The sequence below is a fragment of the Ambystoma mexicanum genome, chromosome 1p (assembly GCF_040938575.1).
Source record: "Ambystoma mexicanum isolate Mex_15411 chromosome 1p, UKY_AmexF1_1, whole genome shotgun sequence".
Lineage (NCBI taxonomy): Eukaryota > Metazoa > Chordata > Amphibia > Caudata > Ambystomatidae > Ambystoma > Ambystoma mexicanum.
The window spans coordinates 184533055-184551674 of record NC_090921.1 but is presented as its reverse complement, the minus strand read 5'-3'; the positions used below and the strand labels follow the sequence as shown (position 1 = coordinate 184551674).

Here is an 18620-nt window from a genome sequence, read left to right as displayed (position 1 = left end):
TCAAAGGGCAACGTCCTCCTTAAAGGGCTTTTCTAGTCGAGCCGAATTTGGAGCTTCAGCACAGCAGCAGGGCTTTACCAGGCAAACCAAAGATCCAGGAGTTACAGCAGGCGTCTCTTCCAAGTTCTTCTTCGGATTCCTTCGTCCAATGGTTGACTCTGCCTTCCAAGCCAAAAATCCTCGCTTTTTATGCAGGTTTTTCCCATTAATTTCAGCCTTGCTGTCATTCACACAGCAAGGTGGCTGTCCTTACCGGCCAGCCAGCCAATCACCTTTGGGTGCACTCCTGTAACCAAGAGGGTTAAGCACAGGGTGTTTCGGGACCTCCCTCACTTTCTGCCCCTGCCAGACATACTGGAGCCAGAGGCTGGCTTCACTCGTGAATCCCGCCAAAGACAAAACGAACAAAGGGACCAAACCTGGTTTGGCGCTCAGAGTAAATCTCAAGAAGGACCTTTCTGACAAGAAATGGTGAAAAAAGAAGACCGGGCCATTTTGACGAAAATGGGCATTCATGAGTGCATTACCGTGGCTGCAAATGCAGTCTGCGGTAAAAACACACAATGATAGTAAAAAAGTAAACCACTGCCACCAGCCATTAATTGTAGAAAGGGTAACATAAAAATGTTACATGAGAAACTAGACAAAGGGGATACTAAGTAACCCCTCCAGCACCCTATGGTAAGATAGTGTGTGCTGGTTAAATGTAAGTAAAGTCAATTTCACTTTACTGTTCTTAGAAACAGTAGTTTCACCAAGAGAATTTAAACCTTTGGGCAATCTAAGAGACTCCCCTCTGCCATTGCGCTGAAGGTGCTGTGTGTCACAATGTAAAAGATGATGCCTTTTGGAGTTTGTCAGGCTCCAAAGTTAAAAGAAACACAGGGTCCAAATCACATTAATAATACATGAGAGAGTGAGAAAAAGGAGTCACTCTCTCCAGGTTAGAAATTAAAGTCCTGAAGTCCAGCAAAGAGCTGGGGGTCTCTAAGGTAGAAGGGAATTAGCACATTTTTGAGAATTCTCCCTAATACAAAATGTTTGCATTGCTCATGTGATGTAAGGTTGGCTGTGATGATATCTTTCATTGTACTTGTCCATCGGAGTTGCAGTGGGGGTTTGTGTGAGCTCGTGTGATCGGCGGCCATATTGTCTAGGGTTTTTCTTCCGATTCAAGTGTTTTGTGGGTGGGGGAACAGGGCCTGATTTCGACCTTCCCTCTTCAGTCCCCCCTCTGCACCCTACTCACTTCCCTTCATACTTCCTTGGGTTGTGTGGAATGTCTACCTCTATTCCAGCTGGAAATAGGTTACATGTTGCGATTCTTTCTCTCAGTCTGTCTCTTTCCTATCCATAAGAATTATCATTCCTATTGCTTCTTCTTGCATCTCCCAATACATATCTTGATCCCATGCAGAGATGCTGCTCCTAGGGCCAGAGCACCAACTATCACCTTCAGGCCGTCTGCAAGCCAGGATGGCATCCATGACCAGAGATATGCTAGCCAGCTTTGATCTTTCCCCGTTCCACCTGCTTGGTCTTCCATTTTTTCATGCATCTGGGCCAATTAAGCAACTGTGTCTGTCAGTGTTCCGTTATCTTCATCGTTTGCAGGTATGAACGTGCAACATGAACTCTATCTTTAACCCCTCCTTCCACAGCTGTGTGCAGGTCCAGGACGTATCTGTTCGGGAGCGCCACCATGCTTTTTGTGTTCTTCTTTTATGGCATTGAACCAATTCACGGTTGAGATTATAGTTACCATTAACTCACAGCGAGTGATCTGCAACCATTTGGCATTACTATACATTTGTATTCCAGGGATCAGTAATGCAAAGAACATTTGCGTTCTGCGGAACAGTGTGTGTGAGGCTGGTAGTTCATCCGATGCAGCTTCTGATGTGCTGGAGAAATAATTCCCTCTGCTCAGTACTTCCTGTGTCTCTGCATTATTGGGCCGGGAAGGTGGTGTTGCATTTAGTGACCTCTTCCTTCTGTTGTTTTCAATTTTTGGGAAGTCATCGAGCTTCACGTCTTTGCTAGGTACTATTAGTGAAGGTATGTTGATGTGTACTAGGGTGCATATTCCTCCCGGGTCAGGTGGCGATTTCTTATATTCTTTAGATCCACAAGCCCAATAGTGATCCATCAGCACTGATGTCCCTGCCCCCATTTCCGGATCATTTCAATCCTTTTGCATCCTTTGTTTTCCCCGACCTCTTCACCGCCGTTGTGTTGATAACACAGGGCTGGTTTCTGCAGGGGAATTATTGCCATTGGTCCAGCTTCCTTCTCCTCACAGGTCACCAACTTTGCACTCCTTTCCCACTCTTTCAGGCACTTGTCCTTTTCCTCTTGCACCTTGTTCACTGCTGACTTGAGTTTAGTGCCTTGCTTCTCACCATTCTGTCTTCCCAACCATCATTAGTACGTACTTGTCCATAGAACAATATTTGTGGTCACTCCCAGCAGCATGGCTCTCCTCCTACTTCCTTCACTCTTGTCCATGGACATGGCAGGTCTTTCAGTGTGATCGTCTTTGTGTCTCCCTTGTCTGGTCCATCCGTTATGTACTGCAGTGCTTGGTGGATCTGCCAGTAATTGTTCATCATAGCTAGTATCTTAATATAATTATCTTCCTAAGGGAAGGTCCCCTAAGACATCCACCTCAATGTTGCTGTGTTCTCTTGGAATCTTTCTCGCGTCTGGGACATTGCGAGGTACATCAGGGATTGGGCTCTTGCACTGGGTATTTCTGTTGCTAAAAAGGTTCTGAAGGCACTCATGGCGTAGGGATTAAGGAGCAGACGTAACCACTCTCCTCGGTGGTGTCCCTACCAATTTTGAATATGTGCTTGTACCATATGTTGTTTGTCACCTGTGCTATGTCTGTGAGATATTTGTCAACTCCCTTCATGTCTGCATTACCACTGTGCTTACCTTATCAGCAGTGTCTTCTCCTCCACCTGACATGGTAGTTCCTGCTGCTGGAGTCGGGGGAACGTTAGTAGGGGTCATAGTGACATCATGCATTGCAAAATACAACTGCCATAAGACAGTTTTCATTATTCCAGTGGGAATCAGGAAATACACAAGAGTCAGTATAACGTTTATTTTGTCCATGGTAACCACTACGCTGCTCCGTGCAAGCAGCTGATGAGATGATAAAGTTACCCTCGTGAAAATCGCAAGAAAAGCATTAATAGGCTAGTACTTGTCAGTACCCTCAAGCTCTGCGAATTAAATAATCACTTAGAGCAAAAGCAAATACTTCCTCCCAGACTTTCCTCATGGATGGGTTTCTTAGCGTGGGCATAACAGGGTATGCACTGTGCTCAAGTTGGGGATAGGCTTGAGTCAAATATTTCATGAATACTCGGAAATATACTTCAGGAGTTCGGGCTCTAAAATGTCTGGGTCTTCTTATACAGTGTACAAATTGGTTGGTCACTGGGAGGCAACATTAAGGCAATTCCCTACACAATTCTAGCATACGCAACAAGCTGCATGTGCGAGAGAAAGAGCGCAAGAGAGAGAAAACAGTGTTACAGCTGTCGGGTGCGCAAATATCGAGTACTGCTCCACAGCCTGCATGTGCAGAAAAAAAGGGTAAGGTCACAGAAATGTGTTTCAGCTGTCAAGTGTGAAGGACTTGTTCAAGTAACAACTTTGTAACTTGCAGGTGCTGGGGAATAGTAAGGGGCAATATTTTTCACTTGTCAAGTTGCACCAATGTGGCCAGGGCTGCTTCAGCCACTTGGGAGCGCCTGATCATGGGGTGACCAGTAGTCTCTAGTTCATGGGTGTTTGCACTTTTTTGTGGATTGTTGGTTGTTGCAGCGTTGGCTCTGTTGATCCCTGCAGTTGTGCTTCTGGGCGAGGCTGATGCTTCGTAGGGCTTGACATCTTGCAGGTGGTTCCAAACCGTTTTCCCTTCTAAGCAAACTGCTCGGTCAGTCACAGCCTCCACTGTATGGGGCCCTGTAAATCTAGGTGCATTCCAGCGCCTTATGACATTTTTAAGCAGGACTTGATCTCCTACCTGTACTAAGTGATCCCTTGTTGCCTCTTGTGCTGTGTCATCACTTTTATTGTTCGTCGTCTTCAGAGATAAAAGAAGCGCTTGAAACCAGTGAAGTAATATAATCCTACATCTCGTGACCTAAAATTTCAGCAGTACTCTCACAATCTCTTAGTGCTCTAGTGGGAGGAGCCAAGGGGAGATACATGTGCCGTTCCGTCACCACCTCGTGGGGAGTTAAAGGGTGGTCGAACCCTGGCATGTTGCACAATTTGAAAAGTGCCAGTGGCAGACAGTGAAGCCAGTTTTTCTTGGTGCTCTGCTGAGTTTTGGCATGCTCTTCTACAGGAGGCCTTAAGGACGTTCACACATTCCGTTTGCTTGCGGGTGGTACGCATATGCAAATTTGTGTTTTATTCCTAGCAGGGTAGTGATGTGTTGGAACATTTCATTGGCGAAGTGAGGGCCATTGTCAGACCTCAGGACCTCACACACGCCCCATCTTGGGAATACTTCCTGTACCAGGAATTTGGCTGCCATCTGTGTGTCAGCATGTGTACAGGGTTCAATCTCTATCCCTCTTGAGAATGGGAAGACAACCACTATCCTATAGTGGTATCCTTGACATATCTGGATCATGTCCACGTAGTCAACATGGAGATGCAGAAATAGGCCTTCGGGTCTGGGTATGGCTCCTCTCACTACTCTCAGGGTGTGTCCTGCTGTGAATTACTGGCAGGTCAGGCAAGTGCTAATGAAACCTGCCACCTGTTTGTTCAAGTTGGGACAAAACCTTGATGCTCCAATACGTGCAGCAATGACCTCTATGCTTGTGTGCGTTGGATGATCCAACTGCAATAATGTCGTTTTCAGTAGCGCAAGTGGCATGACCACTTTTCCCTGTGTTGTTTTGTCGCCATAGGGTGTCTGTAGGGGACATAGTTCCTTTTCCTCCTTGGGTGCAGCTCCCTACAACTCCATAATCTGAGTTTCTGGTAGGTAATTGTACCCTTATTTCATTACCATGTTTGTCACCCCTCCCAGGACGTTGGGCCTCTTTCAGTTCCCACAATTCCCCAAAATAGGATGCACATTTTGCTTCATAGTCAGCTGCCTCATTTCTCCTCGAGATGGCCTCTTCCCCGTTGGTGTGTGCTTGGCAATTCACCAAAGCCAATTCCTATGGGTAGGTTTTCACTTCAATCAGTTCACCTAACAGTAGTGTGTGTTGCATTGGAGTGCCATTTGCTATCCTGTACCTTCTCCTGAGCCATCGTGCCAATCCTGAATGTACTGTTGATGTGATGTAGGCACTATCGGAGTAAAATGTCACACCCTTACCCACGCTATGCTCTAGGGCCAGTATAAGGGCCACTAGCTCTGCTGCCTTCGCTGAATAATGAGATGTTAACTGGGCACTTACAACTGCCTCATTTGTCCCATCTTCCTTTAATCTTACCTACAGCAGCCCCAGTCCTTCTGACCCCATCAGTTTGATCAATTGTTGAAGAGCCATCAATATAGAGCACGTCTCCCCCTCAAGTGCATCTTCCTCTACCTTGTGTGTCTCACTGAATTCCTCTATCTGACATGACTAGTGCTGGATTTACAGTTTTGCATCTTACGGTCCTTAATTCTGCTGTGGATAGTATTATCTCATATCCTGATGCTCTCCGTGTAGTCAGTGTGCTCTTTGGTTTGTTCAATATGGCAAACAGGGCCTGCTCCACGTAAAGGGTGGTGGTGCACGCCATGGTTATTACAGATGCCCTTTCTACTGTGAAGGCTGCAGCTGCCAGAGATTGCTTGCATGCATAGTGTCCTCTCATTGCCGGGTCAAGTTGCCCACTGTAGTAAGCAAGTAGTTTATGGCCCATTCTTGTCTTCTGTGTCAGAACCACCTTCATTATGACACTGTCAGCGTGTGAGCATAGGAACAATTCCTTTTTATAGTCTGGGGTCCCTAGCACTGGTGCCGTCCATATTGCTTCGTTTAGCTCATTGAATGCCTCAATCATGTCTTGTGTCCAGGTCAGTGATTTTGCTCCTCTCTGTGCTTCCTTCAGTGTTGTTAACAGTAGTCTGGTATATGTGCTGTAATTGAAAACCAATGCTCTGCAATAGTTGCACAATCCTATGAATTGCTTCCATTTCCCTCACTGTTTTGGGCTGTGGTGTGTTGTGTATTGTCTGTGCTCTCTTCGGGGCAATATGCCTTCCGGCTTTGGATATCAGCTGTCCAATGTACAGCACTTCCTTTTGACAGTACTGGAGTTTGGCCTTGTCCACCTTGTATCCCTTGTCAGCTAACGCTGTTAACATGTGTACTGAGTCTGTGCTGCATTGGTCTTCTTTCTCACTGCAAATCAGGATGGCATCTACGTATTGTAACACTGTGCTCTCTGTCTCAATAATGCTTAGGTACATCTGCACCACACTGTTAAAGATAGATGGTTACTCTCAGTACCCTTGTGGCAAACGAGTATGTTTCCACTTGTGGTTGCGGTACATGAAACTAGTTAAGTCTTGTGAGTCTGTGTGTAAGGGTACTGAAAAGAAGACGTTCTTCAAATCTGTCATGGTGAAGCAAGTGGCTTCCGCTGGAATGCCACACAGGATTATTGCTGGGTTTGATGCTACTGGATATTTTGCTTCTACAATGTTGTTAAGTAGGCACAAATCCTGAATAAAATGCCATGACCCCCCGTTCGCCTTGCTTACAGGGTACACTGCTGTCGCATTGGAGATTCTGATGGCACCAAGATGCCTTTCCCAATGATTGTTTCATAAATGCCTTTGTCTGCTTCATTTGGTAGGGGGTAGTGCTTCACTCGTGGTAAAATTGCTCCAGGTTTTAATTTTATCTTCACCACCCCCCCATGCTGTTTATACACCCTACATCATAGGGACTCGTGGCCCATAAGCTGTCGGGTTCATATACTATGTCCTCCTCCCAGGAGGTTGGCAGTGCTTCCATCGCCATTTATTGTGCAACCTCTCTGTAACTGATCTTTAACCAAAACCTTACACTTATTTCGAACATCATTTCCATCTCCAGTCTCTCTTCTCCAAAGAGTTCCTCATCCATTACTGTTGTGAGCATGCACCCTTCTGCCACCTCATTTATTGCTCTCCCTTTGATATCTGTTGCATGTACTGCAATCCAGTCCTCTCTTGCCAAAACTGCCTCGATGGCCACTGGCACTATTGGTCCCTCTGGCTCATCCAGTGGTGTTTCTGGTCTGAAGAGGTACTCACCTGGCACCATCCACACTTTCCCTGCAATACCTGGCATCCATGCAATTGCCATGTCTGTTCCATACTGGAACATTTCTGGGTCCAATGGCACCCCCCTCTGCACTGTGCTCCTACAATATGCCTGAACTTTCTTTCTTACATTCAGCATGTGTATGCCTCGTCTGGAGCATATCATATCTTTGTCAGTGAATGAGATGGTCATGTTTAGTCTGCTCATGATGTCAAGTCCCAGTAGGTTTACAAGTGCTTGTCTAGAGTAGAGCAAAAGTAAAGATAAGTCATGATCGCCTATAGATGGAGAGATGTTATCAGTGAAAAGAACCACTTCTTGAACCCCAGAGAATCCTTGAGTGTTCATGGCATCGCCTGACAATGCAAATGTCCCCTCCCGAATGCATGACCTAGTCGCCCCAGTGTCAACAAGAAAGGAAAAGGTGTTGTCATCTATCATCACCATTATGTACGGTTCCTCCGCAGATTGGGTGTAACCGACAGGATGGGACACATCAGGTTCGCCTGTGGGCTGTCCTATTGTGGATACATGGATAGTCAGTTCCCAGTGAAAGGGTTGTTTCCCACCATGGTGACCCCTCCCAGTCTTCTAACCGGGACCATTGCAATGGTGCCCATGGGCTCTGTTGTGCCCATGTTCTGTATTTGTGCTAACTGCTGTAGAGCCCCCCTGGGTTGTGATGCTTTTAAGTACTAGGGCAGGGGTTATGTCATTTGTGGTGTCTGTCTGTACTTGTGGTGTGGTGGTGCTTGGGTTGGTGTCTGTGGTGTCCATTGGAATGAGCCCTATATCTGCCCTTGCTGCTAGTTCTGAATACAATAGTGTCCTTGCCCTGCTGTCTACTGCAGTTGTCCTTGATCCTCCTAATTCTGTTGAGTTCCCCCAAATCGACACGTTCATGAGATATGCCCTAGTTGCCCGCACATCCAACACTGTGGTGGTTCCCTTCCCACTCCCTGGAAGTCTCCCGAAAAATCTCCTGCATTCTGTGGTCCCTGCTGTCCATATCCCCGAAACCCTGCCTGGTTGTGGTGCATCTGTGGTCCAATGCCACGCCCCTTTGGAATCTTCCCCTTCCTCTAAGTCCCTGCTAGAACCCGCCCCAACCCATGTATCCTCCCCCCATGGGCACTGTACATTGTGATGGTTGCTGTTGTTGATACTGTTGCTGTGGTGCTGGTGCTTGCGTCTGTGGTGCAGGGCTAGTTATTACTGCCCCTTCCATGGCATATTTTGATAGTTTCTTTTGAACTAACTTAGCCTCGTCAGCCTTACTCTCTTCTGCCTTATGTTGGACCTTTTCCTGTCACAGCCTGGAATGGTGTACTAGTATGAGCTGTATTTCTGGCCATCCCTTTGCTTCCATCCCCACCAATTTCTTCAAACTTTTCTGCACAGGTTCTGGGAGTCCCTGCACCAAGATGTGATAAAAGATCGCTATTGTTTTGTCCCACGACTCTCGCATTTCGAAGCGCCAAAGCTATTGAATCGCTTGAATATAGTCAACAGGCTCCTCGTCACACATTTTGGTGATGTAATTGCCCCTATGTCTGACGTTTCTGGCTACTGTGTCCGTAATGCTTGCCACACTGCTGCCCTACAATTTGTGAATGGTGCCACGTGTGCTGTGTTGTGTATGGTCACCCCTGAGAATCCCGCTCTCTTCCATATGTCATCAGCTGCGTCACCCAATATTGATACCAGTAGCCCCTTGACGTCACCCACTGCCAGCCGGTGGCCCGCTGTCAACTTCTCTATTTCACATAATCATTTCCCAGCTCCCACATTCAATGAGGTAAGCCTGCATTTGACATGTTCCTTGTCTGTGTGTTTCCAGGGTACATACTGAGGCCTTGTCCCTCCCCTTTCTAGTAGGGGCATCTGTGAGTATGCTGCCCTCTCCTCTGGTGTTCTTCAATACTGTCTGATCTGAATGGGCAGTTGTCCCCTGGAATGTGCAAATGCTGTCTCCTCTCTCCTGCGCCCTGGAAGATCCCTTAGTCTGTTAATGTATGCGTTTGGTGTAGCGCACCTGTCAGATGTGTGTTGCTTTTGTTCATCTAGATCCGATCCTCCTTCCCTTTGCCCCTGAGACCTGCATTCCCAGGATGTCCTTTCATCTGTTCTCGTGATATAGAGTGTTATACCCCCCTTCCCGTCATCATTGTCTCTGTCCTCATGATCAGACTCTACGTCCATTTTACTGCAAAAATCATCTAAGAAATTCAACTTCCGTGATGTAGAGTCAGGGTTATGCTGTACTTCAAGATCATTATCCACTAAATTGTATTTGTTTTCCCCTTTCCATACTCCTAGGCGTGCTGTGCCATTCCCTGCTGAGCTGTCCGCATCTGAGCTATCTGGTTCTGTTCGCCTCTCTCCCTTCCGTTTTTTCCTCTCTCATTCTAATGCAGCCTGCTCCCCAGCTGCTCTTATTGCTCGCTCAACCTCCTCCTTCCGCTCCCGTTCCCTCGCCACCCTGTCTAACTGTAACTTCCTCTGCTTTCTTTCTTCGAACTTAACGAACCTAATGTGTTTCTTGCTCTATTATATGCCTTCTCCACTCTGCCAATTGTGCCTCTTTATCCTCACTCCTTTCTCTCCCACTCTTCCCTCTCCTTCTCTTTCCATTCCCATTCTATTCTCTCCACCCGCTCCTTATCCATACGCTCCTTCTCCCTTCTCCCCTCTCCCTTCCCTATTCTCTTTCTTCCCACTCCAATATTTCCCTCTCTTCCCGTTGTATTCTAGCCTCCTTGTCCTTGCCTCGTTGTTCCTCTTCCTCCACTTGAGCCGCCCAATCAGGTCTCCGCCGCTCCCATTCCAAGCCCTCTATGGCCCTTGTTGTTCCTTCTGCTACCCTCGTTGATTTCCCTTTAAGCTTTAAGAGTATTTGTGCCGCTATCCATTCCTCTGTACCTATGCCCTCAAATTCTGCCTTTGTTCTCTGCAGCTCCTCCGTTTGCCTTGTTGTTGTTGGCGGGTTGCCATGCACCTTGTGGGTTCTCCCCTTGAGTATATGCTGGTGGTTTATACATTGGATTTGAGTATCCCTCTGCCGCCCGTAATTCTCTTAATGGTTATATCCCCTGGTCATCCTCTGTGTCATCGGATACTACGCTAGGAGAGGCAGGAGGAGGTGCGGAAGGGTCAGGGTCTTCACCTGCTGTTGGTTCATCATCCATACCCTGTCTGCCACCCTCTCTTGAAAAAATGTGCCATAACTCGAAATTAGCCATGCGTTTTGCCAACTTCTTCCCCTTATCGGTGTCCTGTAAGTCAGTAGTGATTGCTGGACGTCCTTGGAGAAACTGCCGTTAGGCGGCCGTGGCCATGTTGCTTTCCCTTCGGTGCTCTTCGACCACTGCACCCTATACTTAATGATCTTATCCTTATATGGTGGCAGGGCCTTGCAAAGTTGTTGAATGGGGGTCAGTCCCCCGTTCACTGCCTGGTACATGGGCTACATTATGAGTTTACCTGACCTCAAATCTAGGGTTTCGATAATCCGCTGTCAAGGAAAAAGGGTTAAACTTCCAGTGGATATTTATATACATAAGAATATATTTCCGTTGCCCACAAGTCTTTGCTGGCTCTGGACCTGGACCTTATGCGGCGTACACCGCATACAGCCCCTCCTTCACAATTGCTGCCTTATCCAGCACACCACCACAATCCTGCACATGCGCCTTCCGCGCTACGGCACTTGTTCACCTCTTTACCAATCCCAAGTCCTCAACAATAGCTTCTCACCATCAAAACTTTCCGTCCTATGCACCGACCTAAAGGTGACGTCACCAAGCTAAACTTCAGACCGAATGAATAAACAATTTGCACAAGCTGAAAACAATGACCTGTCTGTCACTCCCTTGCCCACACACAATCCCATACCCACAGCTGTCTAGCCACCTCTCCAGGGCAGAGTATACTTCTATTTTCTTGTGACTAACTGCACCCGTTGTGTCACCTAAGGTGGGAAACGCCTCTCTCCAGAAGACTTAGACAGTTAATACACCTTCTGCAATCTAGTATAGCTCCAGCTAACCCTTACGGGAATACCCTCATCTATGCTCCGGGCTATAGCGCCCAATTCACAGGTATCCTTTATTTACATACTTCTATAATCCAGGCCGTTCAAGTCTATAGTCCTGGTTGTTCATTAGAACCATTTACCTTCAAGACCGAATACTCTCAAGGCATAGAAAAGGGACTACTACCTCTGCTCCGGGCCCTACTCAATAACACTACTAACAATACTAAAACACACTATTAATACTGTCAACAATAACTCCCTCCTCCCAACAATTACTCAACACCCTCCCTTATACTCGTATTTGCTAATTGTCTGGACCAATACTTACTTTCCATGCTCGGTGACGGTGCTCGGCTGCTGGCTCCCCATCAACTGCTCGCCTCGCCCTTCCGGTTTGCCTTGGACCCTTCACCGATTGCGGGCGCGATGATTTCCAAACAGTGCCCGACGGCCTTTCTCCAGTTAGCGATTTCCCCGTTCTTCTCGCAATGCCTGCGAAGGTATCACAGCCTTTCAGGTCCGGTGGCTGGGCTGACACCCCGAACCATCATCTCTGCTACCAACTTGTTAAGGAGAACTTCCAGGCAAGAAGGATGGGTTGCTAGGAGTTTACAGACTCCGAACTCATGGAAGTCCTAACTTCTGCCCCTTTCCTGAAAGGAACACAAGTCCAGAGAGGTAGCAAATTCAACTGTGTTTTATTACAGCCAACAAACCATCAGGGATTAGCACTTGAATAAATGTCCAGGCACACTCTCAGTGAGCACTGGCTCGCAGGCCAGTGTTTAGGCACATTTATGTCACAATGACATCACAACCTGAGCCCTTCTCCAGCAAACCTATCATCAGTTATGATTGGTTATTTAGTAGTAGTACCCTTATAGCGATCCCTATAGAGGTTAGCTTACTGGATCTCCCATGTGAGGTGTTTGGCCTGGATCAGAAAAGTGTTACTTCTAAATGTTTCAGTATGCGGACCCAATGATTGGTTGGTGGCCCTCCACCCCTAAGGCCATGAATTATGATTGGTCGAGCTGCTAGCCCCCCAGGCCTTGGACCCAAGTTAGTTCTAAGCTCAGAGTAAACCTGTTCAAGGTAGCATGTGCAACTTGGGTTCTTCGTTATACCAGTGTGTGAACCACCATCGAGTATGAGAGTGCTCCTTTCCCATTGTGTAACTTCGGCTCTCGTAACAACTTTGTTGCCAGCCCCTGTATAGCTCTTCGCAGCCATCAATTCTTGGCTCGTCATCAGCTCTGCCAGACCACGTGTCCAGAGACGGCGTTTGTGAGCCTCTGGAGCAATGAATTAGTTTGAATTTAGGAGAATTATTCGGATCTGCCGCACTGGTGTTACTTCAGTTCTGGAGAAAGAATGTCATTCGTAACAATGCGACCTTGGCAATGATCTCGTTCCACACATGGCAGTTCTCTGGTTTGCTCTGTATTCAGCTCCACCTTCGCTCTCTGATATGGTTGTGGCCTACTGTGACTTCCTGAGCCATAGTCCGGTTTCCACTGTGTGTGCTGGTCCATAGTATCCATAGGTTAGTTGACTGGGTCCCTGGGTCCCTTGAATGTTCCTGTGCTCTGTAGGGTTATTTGCATGTGGGCATCTGCAAGCATTTACACAATCTCATCTTTGCTTCTTGTGGTTTCTGTGTTACTTACGACAAGCTAGTGACAAAATAATAAATGTGCAGGCATTATGTACATGTTACTGTCCTCTAACTTATAGAACTGTACGCCTGTGTTTGTCATGTGTTTGGGTGCTTCATTGTGTCCCGATGTGCGGATGGCATGTGTGCTTCATGTCTATCGTGGCTATGTTGTGTTTTCTCTATAGATTAGATGCATGGCTTCTTGACTATCAATGGAGATGTCTTTGGTTTCGTCTTGCAGGACTTCATCCACCTTGAGCAATGTTCGCACTGCTTGTGTGCTGTAAGGTTGGCTGTGATTGTACTTGTCCATCGGAGGTACAATGGGGGTTGATGCAAGCTTGTGTGATCGGCGGCCATATTGTCTTTGCTTTTTTTTCCGGTTTGAGAGTTTTGTGGGTGTGGGACCAGGCCCTGATTTCGACCTTCCCTTTTCTGTTAAAAAGTTAGCAAGAATAGGTGGATCGAAGAAGTTTTTTTTTTAGGATCGGAAGAATAAATCTATGCTTAAAAATAGAAGGAAAGCAAGAATTAGAGAAGGAGGAATTAACAAGTGAAGTAAGATAAGGGAGACGATTGGGATAGGCTTGAGGAATGATAATAGAGGAAATGGGACCGGAAGGGGAAGCAGTAGGATGAGCAATAGTAAGGAGAGCAGAAATATCGGAGTCAAAAAGACGAGAAAAAGGAAGTTAGGGAGTATGAAGGGGAAACTACAAGTATTGAGGGAGGAGGAGAGATTACTTGTGTACACTTGTACACAAAACACTTGTGTACAGAAGCACTTGTATACAGGTGCGTTATAAATGACTTCTATCATAATCATATATCATATCATACAGGAGAGGTAAGAGAGGAATGAAGAGTGGCAACTTTAGGTGTGAAATAGTTAGCAAAGTCAGAAGAAGAAAGGGAAGAGGAGTAACGATCAGGAGATTTAGGAGACAGAATGAGAAGGAGTTGAAAGAGATATGGTGAGCTCTGAAAAGTATGATTTTTTTTGTTTTGTTGCTGCAGCAAGTAGAGCAGAAGAATATAGGGACAAACGTATGGAGCGATCAGAAGAAGAAAAAAGTTTTTCAGCGACTTTCAGCTTTGTGTAGAGGTCAGCAGAGCGAAGCAAGGTCAGAAGTGAGCCAAGGTTGGGGAGATTTACGAGTCGGTAAGAACGGGCGAGCAGGAGAAACAGAATCAAGTGTGGACAATAAGGTAGAATGCAGAGTACTAGTAGTGCCATCAGGAGAAGGAGAAGAAAAAGTGGAAATAGATGGAAGAGAATAATTTAGCAGAGGAAGAAATGAGGCTGAGTTAAAGGAATGAAGTTTGCGGCGAGTGAAGAAGAGGGAGAAGGGGGTAAAGTGGGACAAGAAAGAGAAAAGGAAAGAAGAAAATGGCCAGGAGGATAAAAAGGGCAAGCAGGTTCTGAAGAAGAAAGCAACAAAAAATGCGATAAAAACAAGAGCCAGATTGATGAGAAGGTGGTGATAGAAATTATACAAATCAATAAGCGATATCAGCAAAGAATATGTTGAGATAGTGGAAAGAGGGAGATTCAAATCTCCAAGAAGAAAGAAAGGCGAAGAAAGGTGGATAAAATAACATCAAAGTAATCCATGAATTCTGCAGTAGAGCCCGGAGGCCGATAAACAACGAGAAGTGAGGCAGAAAACGTTTAGAAAAAGAAGAAAAATTATACTCAGAAGAAGTAAAAATCGGGAGACCAGTAAGAGTGGGGGAAGAGTCTGGGAAGAATTAAAGAGAATTCCAGTGCCTCCACCACGCCCGGTTGGGAGAGAACTATGGGAGAACTGATGTATGAAATGACGCCAGAATAAAGGAATTATCCGGAGTAATCCAGGTTTCAGATAGACAAAGAAAGTGTAACAAATCAAGGATAGAGTGAGACTTATTGCAGACCGAATAAGCATCGAGGAGACCAAATTTAAATGCATGTAAGGCTTCTAAAGAAATAGGAAGAGAGCAAAGATTAGAGCATTCGCGAGTGCATGCAGATAATGGCAGAGGAAAAGAGTGAGGGGAGACCATGCATGGAATAGGGCTAGGCATAGACAGAAAAGGACATACAGATGAATATATAACTGTATGGCACATGATCAGTGCAAACAGGGATAGACAATGCTAGAGACGCCCTAGAATGCTTCCGGAAATACTCGTTTCGTGCTAATGTCACGCTCACTCAGCTCGTTGGGGGAAGGGAGGAGGCTGCAGGGACTCCTGCGGTTGTGGCGGTCAGTCAGAGTTCACACATGTACACAGACTGCAGGAAGGGCCAGCCAGCTGATGAGAACAGGCGACAGATGAAAACAAGGGTGAGGGTAGAGCAGCGCACACTGCAGGTCTGAACCTGCTCCCACACTGAGTGCAGTCACCAAGTTCTGGGAGTGCTTCCTGAAATAGTAGTCATGTAATAGACACGTGATCGCTCAGCTTGACAGGACGGGAGGGGCCAGCAGGGACTGCCTTGGCAGCAGCGATGATGCAGCGGCCTTGTAAGTCATAACACTGGTTAGGGGGGGTGTTGTGGTGATGGTCTGGCGAATCTCACATATGCCACCACCAAGTAGATGTGGTTGGACTTACCCAATTCCCATGGCCCCTCTGAGCCCCAACACGTGATTACACATCATGCCCTTGTCATGTTATGTAATGTGTCTTGAAAATGGGACTGGAATTGTAAGAATTTAGGATTATTTGAGCTTTGGCATTAAAAGTTCTAAGAATTACAAGTGGGCAAATATTAGTGATTCATAGCTGGGCTGAGAAAGATCAGGTAGGGTCAAATGAGAGTGCAGAGAGAAGAGCAAACAATTGTACTAGATCCCAGACAGTTTTGTTCGTTGTACAAGTGCATACTGACATTTGACAATTGGTTAACTTGATTGCAATGACGGGAGTAGAAATCTATAAGAAATATATTTTACCATGTTATTACTAGTCATGTGATTACTTCAGCTTTAAATCACAAGTTAGAGTAATGACAGCTAGCGGTTGTGATTGTAGGATTCATTATGCATTTTTGACAAGTCACTTGCAATTTCTTGGCTTTTAGGATCAGTCAGCCCCCACAGACGCTGGAAGAACTTGGAATAAGCTTGCGCCTCCATGAAACACTGCAGAATGAGCAGCCAAAGATTGAAGCACAGATCCCACCCATCCACGAACAATTTGCAATCCTAGAGAAGTATGAAGTGCCTGTGAATGAAATTGTAAGTATGGGACAGAATACAAGAAACTGCCTTGAATGTGAGTGAGTTTCCGTATGTCCGGAGATAAAATGGGGCTCCTGGATTCTAAGTAGCATAAGCATTGCATGCATAGACCAAGAATGAGTGGGCCAACAATGCCTGTGTTCTCAGACTATAATAACCCTGCTGATTGAAGGAATGCCTGAAGAAAAGTTGCTTAATTCTAAAAGGGTGACAATGGTATTGCTAGTGGTAAGTAAGTGGTAGTGGCACAGTACTGCCAATTACAAAAGGACTAAATACCACTATGCTGAAAAATATGTCCTGCTGGTTTGCTACCGATTTGCAAGCAATGGCCAGATAAACACCAGTGGCAACATTATTACCACCATCAGTCCACACCACAGAAAACTATTATATCTTAAATCTATAGTAATTTCTATCAGAAATGAGGTCCATTTTGAGATGGTCTGAAAACCTGTCTTATTCCCAGGGTAAGTTGCGCATTTTGTGGCATAATACTTATTTTTATTGTAAGTGTTTTTCTTTCTCTTTTATGCTGTGGATATAGCCCTCCCACAGGTATGTACACTTATTTTGTTGCTTGTATTTCATATTCACCCCCACTGAAGCAGTTTTTCCACCAATAACAGAGCTTTAGAAAATAAATAAAAATGTGTCTCCAGAGGTATTTATTCTTATATCTGGCAGCAATATTGATAACTGCCGATAATCCTATACTGCTAGCAGTAATACAGAATACAGATACTGCCACCATCACCACCCAGTTTAGTGGCAATGGTGGGGGAGTCATCATTTACCACAGTAGGTATTTCTTTAAGAGTAAAAGCCAAGAAGCTTTTATGGGTATAACCTAGATCCGCCACACTGTTTGTTAGGGAACATTTTAAATTCTATGCTATGCTAAATATTCCTCACCTGTTAGACCCCTCATAACATTTTGTTGGACTTGGTGATAATTATTCCATGTTCCTGAGTAAGTTGGAATCTTTTTCCCCACTGACCCTTTCTTTTACTCTTTTTATAGGTGACTTTTGTATGTCTCTCCATAGTATATTTTTGAAGATATCCTTTCCTATAACTTTTTTTTTCAAATTTGGTTTTATTAAGCATTTTTCAAACCAGAAACATGCGGTCCATGACCGATCAAACCAAAATCCCATCCCCCCACCCTCTTCCCACCACCCCCCTCTAACATTCAGGATACAGCGGGAACTTCTATAACTTCTATATCCAGCGTTAACAGGAAGAGAGGAGCTCAGCCAACATTAAACACTCACTTATAGATTTCGAGGAACGGGGCCCATTCCATTTCTCTATTTGGTAGGTGGTCATGCAGGAGGCGCGTGATGCTTTCCATTTCGTAAATGTCTTTAGCTTTCTTTGCCCAGGTGGCTTCTTTTGGGAGGGTTGGGAGTTTCCAATTCATCGTGATGCAGCCCCTCGCGGCAAGGAGTAGAAAGTGGCCATATGAAGGACTTTATTCCATCGCTCTTCTTGCTGTCCTAGGCCAAATAGGACCGATTTGGGGTCTAGCTTTCTAGGTATCCCTTCAATTTTTTGGATCCATGCTAAAACCTCTTTCCAAAATGCTTGTGATTTTGGGCACGCCCACCACATATACCAGTAGTCTGCGTGAGATCCACAGCCCCTCCAGCACATAGGGCTCGTTTGGGCAAACATCTTCGAGAGCCATTTAGGGTCAAACTGCCACCTATGCAAGAGTTTTATCCTATGGAGTTTGTATTGAGGTTTTGTGGGTCGCTTTACACAGCGTGGACCATTGAACGTCCGACATCGGACCCAAGTCTCGCTCCCATCTCTTACGTAAGGTTTCTGTCTTGTCCCCCTTCGCCTCATTGAGAGCTGCATAGAACCCCCGAGATGAGACCCCTCGTATGGGTGGATTCACTCAGGATAGTTTCCATGGGGGTAAGTTCTCTCATGAGGTTGTCCTTCCATTTCTTTGCAGTGAGGATGCCCTTCAGTTGGAGGAATTTAAACACATCCAGCGACCCTATCTGGAGGCCTCCCTCTAGGTCCCATATTGAGATGCACCCCTTGGGTTTTATTAACTGGCCCACCCGTTCCAGCCCTGCTTCATACCAATCCTGGAACCGTGATGGATCCATTATACTGTCGCGAATCAGAGGCACCCATATGCAGCTCATAGGTGATGGCCAAGTTGTGAACCCTTTCATTTTGCTCTTCCGCCACCATAGTTTCAGAAGGGAACCCATTGCATAATGGTTGATGACATTTTTTGGAAAAGCATTCTTCGGAGCCCATAGCCACTCTCCTAGCGACACCGGCCTCATTTTGTAATTTTTCGATGGCCACCCATTGTTTTTGTTTGTCTCCACATAGGTGCGGGACTAAGGCCCTGAATTGGGCTGAGCGGTAGTAAG

General features: G+C 46.0%; 1 protein-coding gene and 1 long non-coding RNA gene across 2 annotated transcripts in view; one reads left to right on the top strand and one right to left on the bottom strand.

The window, feature by feature from the left end:
- Positions 1 to 18620, top strand: part of DNAH2 (dynein axonemal heavy chain 2) — a 3498763-nt gene that overhangs the window by 926421 nt on the left and 2553722 nt on the right. The window contains exon 22 of the mRNA XM_069646273.1: positions 16056 to 16212. Within this exon, the coding sequence (XP_069502374.1) occupies positions 16056 to 16212 (157 nt within the window). The remainder of the gene's footprint in view (positions 1 to 16055; positions 16213 to 18620) is intronic.
- The window catches only part of LOC138567786 (uncharacterized), a 401922-nt gene that overhangs the window by 105361 nt on the left and 277941 nt on the right, over positions 1 to 18620 (bottom strand). The gene's annotated exons all lie outside the window — the stretch shown is intronic.